We start from the raw sequence: 8,822 nt of genomic DNA, 5'->3' as shown, positions 1-8,822 counted from the left end.
CCCTATCCCTCAGTTTTATTTATTCAGTTCTACTTTCTTAGATAGTGTATCAGACTATGTATTTGTGTAGATGCTCATGTACTCAGTGACACCCGGGTTTTAAGAATTTTTGTATTGAGTTGTGACGTTTCATCCAGTTTTTATGAGGTTTTCACTTATTTAAACATATTTTAGTATAATATGAATTTGAAAGTGTTGGTATGTATGAGTTGTTGGCTTGCCTAGTTTCATGATAGTCGCAACACGACGGGTTGAAATTTAGGTCGTGACATCAACCAACCTGCAATAAGTGTTATAGTCTATTTGGCCAAGCTTTTAAAATCATCTTATTTTGAAAAATATTTTTTTCAAAAATTCTTGTTAAGAAAATACTTTTAATAAGAAATAATCTGTGTTTGACTAATTAATTTTAAAATCACTTTTGAACAGCAATTTAAAAAATAGTGTTTAATGCCAATCTTTCCTTTTCCATGTTCCATTTGAATGGAAAAATAGGAGAATGGTTGAATTCAAAGCATGATAAGCAATATATTTAAACTTTGCTTAAATCAGACTTTGATTCCTTAATATTTTTTGAATTAAAATTAATATTTAAATAATATAATTTATTTTTTTTAATGTAAGGAGGTTTATATAATATTTTGAAACAATATAAGAACTCTAATATATAAATAATAAAGTACTAGACAATATATTATAAAATACACTAGAAGGAAATTGAAACTTACCATTAACTTTTGCGCTTTTAAATTTGTCATTTTCTTTCCCTTCTTCTGCCATACACATATACTTATATTATAAAAAAAGTTGGTCTTTAACGTGTCTGTTTCGCTCCTCCACTCCACTGACAGTTCCTTTTTCAGACTATCTGCATTTTCCCATTGTTGCCAGGTCTGTCGTCTTTCCTTCTTCCGCTTATAACTACATTAACCATAGTTTTATACTCTGCATCCCTCACATTTGGCTTCACTGGAAAAATCGATCACTGAGTTGGAGCTTAAAAAGTAGGTTTCTAAGTTCTTTAATTTTGGTGAAATTTTTTGTTGTCAAGGAACAGGAAAAATGTCTATATTTTGTGAAAAGTTTTTCATATCGTCATGTGTTAAGTTGCTGAATTTCTATTATACATTTCATTTTTTAATAAATGATCATGCTCTCTCTCTTGCTCTTTTAACAATGGTGGTGTTCAAGCCAGCTTGTACGTAACTCAAATAGAAAAAATCACCTAATGAGCATCCAAGGTTCAATGAGGTAGGAGGAGAATCATGAAGTTTCGGTTTAAATTTTAGTAGAGGTAAAAAATGTTAAGTGATTTTTTCTCATATGTTTAAGTTTTGATGGACAGAGTTATCCGATACCTGTGCTGGTGGGAGGTAGATTAGTCGAGGTGTGCCGTAAATTGACCCGGACACCACAAGCATTTGTAGGCAGAGTTACCTGGTATCTTTGCTCGTGAAAGGTAGCAGGTGGAATAGTATATCAAAAAAAATAATCTAACATTTTTTGCTCCAGCTAGAATTTGAACCCTGATCTCCCATAGTTCATTTTAATTTTTCCCAAAAAAGCATAGTATGCTGAACACCTAGTGTTTTTGCCTATGTTGAGGTTTAAACCCTGATCTCCCATAAATTTTGTCCCACTTTATTGATTGTTAGGGCACAACTTGGGTGGCAAAAATGATCATGCTCTCTTGGGTGGTAAATGTGGAAACAGGGTGAGCTATAGGTTGTAGTTGTTCTTAGTGTCCCAATGATATTTACCTTCGACTTCTGAACACCAAAATAAACTAAATGACTAGACAAGTGGAGACTTTTCTTTTTCTTTTTCTTTTTTTCGTTTTTAAAATGGTTTTGCTAGGCTTCTTGATGTACTATTTATGGAATTTTATGTGAGACTTTGTAGAACTCTTTTCATTTACAAATTTTAAGCAATCTGAATTCATGTGTGGCTGTGTCATCTCTGTCTCTCTTTTTGTTTTTAAATACAAAGTATAACACAAACTTTCCCGTAAAAACTAACATTAGCATGCTTGTAATAGTGTTTTTATTTTTTCTGTTGTAGTCACGATAAATAAGTTTTATGCATATTAATTTTTCAGGATGGGAGCAGGGAGAAGAACGCAGACCTTTGTATTTGATTCTGCATCATCACTACCCAACCAGACAAGCTACACTGGAGATTTTAGATGCTTGACGAAAAGACAACTTGGCGGTGTCATATTTGGTTGCACGAATGGTACCATGAAAGAATGTCTATGTAAACAGCTATTTGGTTAGTTATTTGGGCGCTAATAAGTGGGCCGCTTGGCCTTTCACAATAATATTTAAGACATTTAGGAGTAAAGGCATATATATGGTTTGATAATTAGCTTTAAATGTCCTTTTAACTATCACATGAGAGCTGAATTGTTATATATACTCTTTCCTTTCTTCTTATTTTTGTCCTTTGATCGAATTGCTGATCTTTTTTTTTTTTTCCTTTTTCCTTTTTTCTTTTTTAGGTTTGCCTGCTAAACATTTTTCATATGTGAAGAACATAGATCCAGGTCTGCCACTGTTTTTGTTCAACTACAGCAATAAGGAGCTTCATGGTATTTTTGAAGCTGCAAGCTCTGGAGAAATGTCTATCAATCCATATGCTTGGACAAAGGACGGTTCTGGAAGAACGCTATATCCTGCTCAGGTTTTATGTCATGGTTTTTACATGGGGTTTATTTTCTTTTGTTGATGCTTTCCTGTTTATGTCCACAGAAGTATCTTCTGTTAAAAGTTTGCTGTTTTCCTCTCTATAAATGAAGGTTCTGATGCGTGTCCGTCTGCAGTGCCAACCACTGCCAGAAAGTCTGTTTAAACGTATAATTCTGGATAACTATTACAATCAGAACCATTTCTTATTTGAGCTAGATCATGTTCAAGCTGGTAAATTGATCTCCAAGCTCTCATCTCTTGCATTTGCTCCAAGCAGCTGCATGCCGGAGAATGCAGCTACATGGAGAAATATAATACAAGGTTTACCGGCAAATGACAATAGAGAGGAAAATGGTCGGTCCGAGCCACAAGACTTGAAAGAAAAGTTTTTCAACCCACTTGATTTAAATGGGAATTTTGGTTGGGGGGGGGGGGGAGGGTGGGGGACATTTTTCTTTGTCCTAATGGCTCTAACCAGCAGCTGGAGGCACCATTAGATAATCAAGTTGAATTATATGATAAGGATCTTATACACACGGAAATTAGAGAATTGGCTATTCAACATGAATGCTCAGGGACCTCTATAAATGGGCATGCAGAGGAAAGCACTAATGCAGTGACGAATGCCACTATAAATGATGTAAAGATTGGGCAAGAAACTTTTAAGAAAACACAGACAATGAGAGAGGAAAAGAATGAAGAAAGCTCGTCTGACTTGGCTGTCTATCCTGATATTATAGCTCAGGTACTTCATCTTCTTGTAGTATCTGCTGATTGATGGAATTTTAGTTCACTTCAACTATATATTTTGATTACAGCTGCTTCAAGGAATGGAAGAATTGAAAGCTTCTAAGGAAGCGCAAACTCATAAGATGTGTAGTTTGGAGCAGAAGCTGGTACGCAATCTCAGAGCTTACCATATCTATTCTGTGCTGAAATTGCATTCCTTCTTGGTTTGTCTCTATTGGAGAATATGGCCGCAGAAGACATGCACTATGTTAAATATCTTGGAACAATGGATGAATACAGAGATCTGATCTTTTCCTCTCCTTTTTTTTTCTTTTCCGTTTGGTATTTTTTATTTTTTTGTGTGTGTTTGGGGGGGGAGGGGGGTAGGTGGAGGTGTTGGAATAAGTAAGAAAACACATTTTCATATAACACTGGAATCCATATGCAACCCAAGGATTTGTGTTACCACTTTTGACTGTGAAAAGTCATCAGTCTGTCATCTTTCAAACAAAATAAAGGAGTTTCAGAAGGATTTTGACATTTGTCTCCTCTTTCGAAGTAAATGAAACAATCAGAACAAGCAATAACTTCCAATGGTCTTCAGGATTCATTGGGATGTATGTATCTACGAAAAGCTAGCCTAATTTCTGAAAGAGGATGATAGGGATATTGTTACCAGAAAATTATCTTTCTTAGTAACTCGTATGAGAAAGTTACTCTGTTTTCAAATGATATTTACCAAAAGATAGAACTGTGAAAGTAAAGGCTTAATGATAGGTAGAAGTGAGATAGAATATATGCACTTCAAATTTAGTCCCCTGTAAGAAAAATGTAGGTCGGGTGAAATTAGATGAGATTCTGGTGCTTAAGTGCAAACAATTCAGATATAGGCTTAGTCTTCTAGGAGAATGGTTGATATACCTTACATAATAGGAGTAATGTTTTTAGGTGGTATAGTGGTGGAGCTTTAATAGGTTGATTCATGGGTTTTGTTAGTGCTATGAACATACTGAAGGACAAAAAGTAACATGAGTAGTAATTATAGAACTGGTTAGTTTACTTAAAACTCTTTAAGTCGGGCTTCAATTGTTGAGAGAAGAAGATACTGGAAATTGAATATTTAGAGGAGAACCCTACCTGTGGGATTACACTAGGTATGTTGTTGTTGTTGTAGAGGAGAAATTATCAGCTTTAGGCTGTAAGAGACTTGGAACATTACAACTTGGGGGAAATGGGATCGATCATTCAACAATTTGGAATTGGATGTCATGGTGTAATTAAGGTTAGATTATGAACCAAAAGGAATGAAATAAGGTTCTTGGTGCGCTGCAGGATGCAAAGGGAAAATGATATTTGTATTCATGAAAACTGAGAAGTGGATCCAGTGTTATTATCTAGCATCAAACATGAGACAAACCTTGTGTTTCCTTTATCAGAAAAGAAGAAGAAGAAGAAGAAGAAGAAATACTGGTATTTCTAAAACCTTGTGGCTGTGTCAGGGAATTTAGTACTTTCTTCTCTTGTTGCTTATTGTGCATTCTGCTGTATCTAGATGTTCTAAGGGTGAATAAATCCTTTTGCCCGCCTCTGGAATTCTAGTATATTTCCCACTTCATAGTGTTTATTGTGCATGTTGTACTGCATCTACACGTTTTGACGATGAAATTTTGTATTATTGTGGTAAGTTCTTAGTTGGAGAAGTCTAAATGTCTAATAAGTCTTTTTAGTTGGAGTAACCTTTCCCCTGTAAATGATATTATTCCCCTCTTAGACTTCATTAGTTCTCTCTCAATGGTCTAGTGACCATTGCTTTTTGCTCTTGGTTAACTCAAGGCTCTAGAATAGTTTTTTTGTCCTAAGGAGTTAACCAAGTTTTCTATTGTAACCTTTTGCATCTTCTTGATGCCTTTAATACAATACATTACTTCATCAAAAAAAAAAAAAAAATTACCACTTGTGTGCATGATGTGCATTTTAGAAATGCACTCCTGATGATTGTTATCTGCCTTGCATTTCAGGCCGATGCAAGAGAAGAGATTAAGCAGTTAAAATATAGATATATGATGCCTGAGTCCTCAATTCCGTCATGTCAATTGGCTGATGAAACAGTGTTTGAGCCAGTTGATCAAGTACTGCTGGATCCTGAGTCAATCTTCCTAGCTGGAGGATATGACGGGGTATCATGGTTATCTACCTTGGAGTCATACTCACCTTCAAATGATGTGTTAAAGTCTCTTAAGCCAATGAGTTCAGTTCGATCATATGCCTCAGTTGCAAAACTGTGTGGAAAGCTTTATGTATTTGGTGGCGGAACTGGAAGCTTGTGGTACGACACAGGTACATCTTATAGTTTTTAGCCCCCAGCACTCATTGCTCCCAAGTGCCACTTTCTCTAGCATCTTAAGTTGCTAATGCTGATGCTATGCTGCTTTTGTATAGTTGAATCATATAATCCAGCAGATAACGAGTGGACCCTACATCCTTCCTTGAATAAGAAAAAGGGTAGTTTAGCTGGTGCTACTTTGAAGGACAAAATTTTTGCAATTGGCGGTAGCAATGGGATTGACTGCTTTTCAGAGGTTGAGATGTATGATCCTCTAGTAGAGCGTTGGATTTCTACAAGATCCATGTTGCAGAAGGTTAACTTCATTGCTCCTTGTATTTGCATGTACCAGTATTTATTTGTTTCAGCAACAACAAACTATATATGAAAAGATGAAACTTGTTTGCTTAGATGGCCGAATTTGAAGTAATTAATGATGAGAAAGCTTATTTCGGTTAAAGTCAATTTTCCAACTAGCACGTTGATGTGTATTGCTCTGGAATTTATTGTCACTCTTAAAAGTTGTGGCAAGTCAATATGGGATCATCTTGTCCTTGAGCTTCATTTTTTCTTATTGAAATCTTTATGTGTTGCCTCTTGGTCAAGCCTTATCAGCCTCTTATTATAATTAATTAATAGTGAGAAAACCTAAAAATGTGGAGAGGAAGGATAACCTAAAAATTGCAAACTGAAGTTATGCAGGTTGATTAGCAAAGATTTTAATCCAATAGCAATTGAATTCTGGTCAGTGCTCGGTAAAAAATGTGAAGTTATGCTGTTTCCTTGCCTTGTCCTTGTTTAAACATCAGGACCTTCACTTATCTTGTTTTGCGTTATTGTTCTTAAGTAGTTTCTCATATATGTTTCCATTTACTTTCTTTTACTGTTATATCTGTCTTACAGAAGCATGACTTTATCTTCCCTGCGTGTGTATTTGCAGCGATTTTCTCTTGCTGCAGCAGAACTCAATGGTGCGTTATATGCGGTTGGTGGATATGATGGAAGCAATTACCTGGCGTAAGTTATGAAATTGCATTTTTTCTTATTCTGGCGCCTTCTTTGAACTGTATGTTTGAATGATACTTGACGTTGTACCTCATGTCTCCAATCACTTTTATAACTGTTAATATCTTCCCCAAGGAGGAGACTTGGTTTTCCAATCTGTTGGTCTCGTAATGCTGATTACGCGAATTTTAGTCAAAGGAATTATGCAAAAGTGCATGTGTAAAGGCATTTATTTGTTGTTACAATTTTCTGCTCTCTTCTCCTATCTCCTTTCTGATCAAATGTTACCACAGGACTGCTGAAAGATTTGATCCCAGAGAACATTCCTGGACAAAAATTAAGAGTATGTGTACGAGCAGAGGATGCCATGCATTGGCTGTGTTGGACGGGAAGTTGTAAGTTGTTATCATTTTCGTGCTTTTTGATTGCTTATCTAATATTATAATGCCTCCAAAAGGAGTAGGAGGTGCTTTCTCCTGTAGTCACCCTCTTTATTCTGGTTCGGGGATGGGGTTTGGGAGCAGGGCCCAGGTGCTATGCCTTACGTTGTAGCCTCTCCCATTTGGGATGAATATCATCTTGTTATTTACTTTTAGCTTTACAACTGCTATGCAGATACGCACTTGGTGGGTACGATGGGTCTACAATGGTGCCTAACACTGAGATATATGATCCCCGTCTTGAAACATGGATGGTTGGAGAGCCAATGAAGCACCCGATAGGGTATTCAGCAGCTATTGTTCTAAAGGAGTCTATTTATGTGATTGGAGGGGTTCAACCTGGTGAGGAAGTTGTAGACGTGGTGCGTATCATTATTTAATATGTTTAAGTTATATACGCTGTTAGTGTGAGTAACATTATACTCTATTATATCTACAGCACTACAGCTAAGCCTCTTTAAAATGTGCCATTTAATTTGGAAATTAGACAGATTACCTGCTACTATAGTTAAAGGTGACATGATGGTATAAAAATTCCTTACACTAATACTGTATATAATTAAACTTTTATTTAATTGTTTTTCGTCATGCTAAGTTTCCATTATGTACACGCGTTGCTCCTGCTAGCTAACTCTCTGATCACGATTGCAGATCGAATGTTATAAGGAGGGTCAAGGTTGGCAAACACCCAACTTGAGGGGAATAGGAAAAAGGTGTTTCTGCTCAGCTATAGTTTTATCAGAAGACTGAGTTCTGTTTTCGAAGTACAGAAGCTGCATCTTCGTTGGCATCCTTTGTTCAATATTTGCCATTTTACAATTCTGAATAGGGTTACTATATGTTTTTGGAAGCCTAGAAGCACTTCCTGAACGTTGGAAAGTAGCAAAGTGGTGTCTGTTGGATCGACACCAGAATTGGCGATCCCTGTAGAACACTGATAGTACAGTTAAGTAGCGTCGCGAGCCATCTTTTGCACAAATTCTCTTGGGAAAATCTCTAGTTCCTTTCACAACATTATGCTTTTGCCAAGGGAAAACCATTAGTTTTTGGAGGGTTGATATTCAATGTTGTGTCTTCTGGGATGTTTACACAAATAGTCAATCAGATTCACTAGCTATTTACTTTTCGTAGCATCTCTATATATATATATATATATATATAGATTATACATGGTTATACTCATATTATATATGGACTATTCCCGGTTATTTTTAGTTTAAGCGGTTGGATGAGCAACTATTTAGGTTAATTCTTCTTTCTTTTTTTTTTTGTTGCTAAAATCACCGCTAGTGGTGGTAAAATGGATTAAAAAAATAGTTATCCATTCATATTATCCACTAAAAAATAGGTTGGATAATGATTTTTTTAATTTAAAAATGGGTCAAATATGGATAAAAACTATATTATCTACTTAGAAAATAGATAACCCATGGATAATTAATGAGTTTAGCTTTTACATTTGTAAACACTTAAATTGGGGGTTCCTCAAGTTTGGAAGATTAAGAATTCTCGCAAAAGTGATCATATTCAAGAAGTCATGGATAATATATCCGCCGGTTAATCCATTTTATATCCATATTAAATATGGGTCTGGTCGGATAATTTATCTATTTGCATTATCCATTTTCAACCCGTCCA

The 8,822-nt window shown here is 35.7% G+C and overlaps 1 protein-coding gene across 1 annotated transcript; it reads left to right on the top strand.

The window, feature by feature from the left end:
• The first annotated feature begins 805 nt into the window (after positions 1-805).
• LOC104101291 (uncharacterized) lies at positions 806-8,278 on the top strand. Its single transcript, XM_070196516.1, has 12 exons — positions 806-891; positions 2,099-2,271; positions 2,501-2,682; positions 2,798-3,112; positions 3,169-3,432; positions 3,506-3,583; positions 5,435-5,753; positions 5,856-6,055; positions 6,680-6,756; positions 7,038-7,139; positions 7,360-7,546; positions 7,836-8,278. Exons 2-12 carry the CDS (start codon positions 2,100-2,102, stop codon positions 7,932-7,934), a joined length of 1,995 nt encoding a protein of 664 aa, XP_070052617.1. The 5' UTR covers positions 806-891; position 2,099; the 3' UTR covers positions 7,935-8,278.
• Positions 8,279-8,822: the final 544 nt, after the last annotated feature.

The sequence above is a fragment of the Nicotiana tomentosiformis genome, chromosome 2, assembly GCF_000390325.3.
Source record: "Nicotiana tomentosiformis chromosome 2, ASM39032v3, whole genome shotgun sequence".
NCBI classification, from domain to species: Eukaryota; Viridiplantae; Streptophyta; class Magnoliopsida; order Solanales; family Solanaceae; genus Nicotiana; species Nicotiana tomentosiformis.
This window is presented reverse-complemented; position numbering and strand designations above follow the sequence as displayed.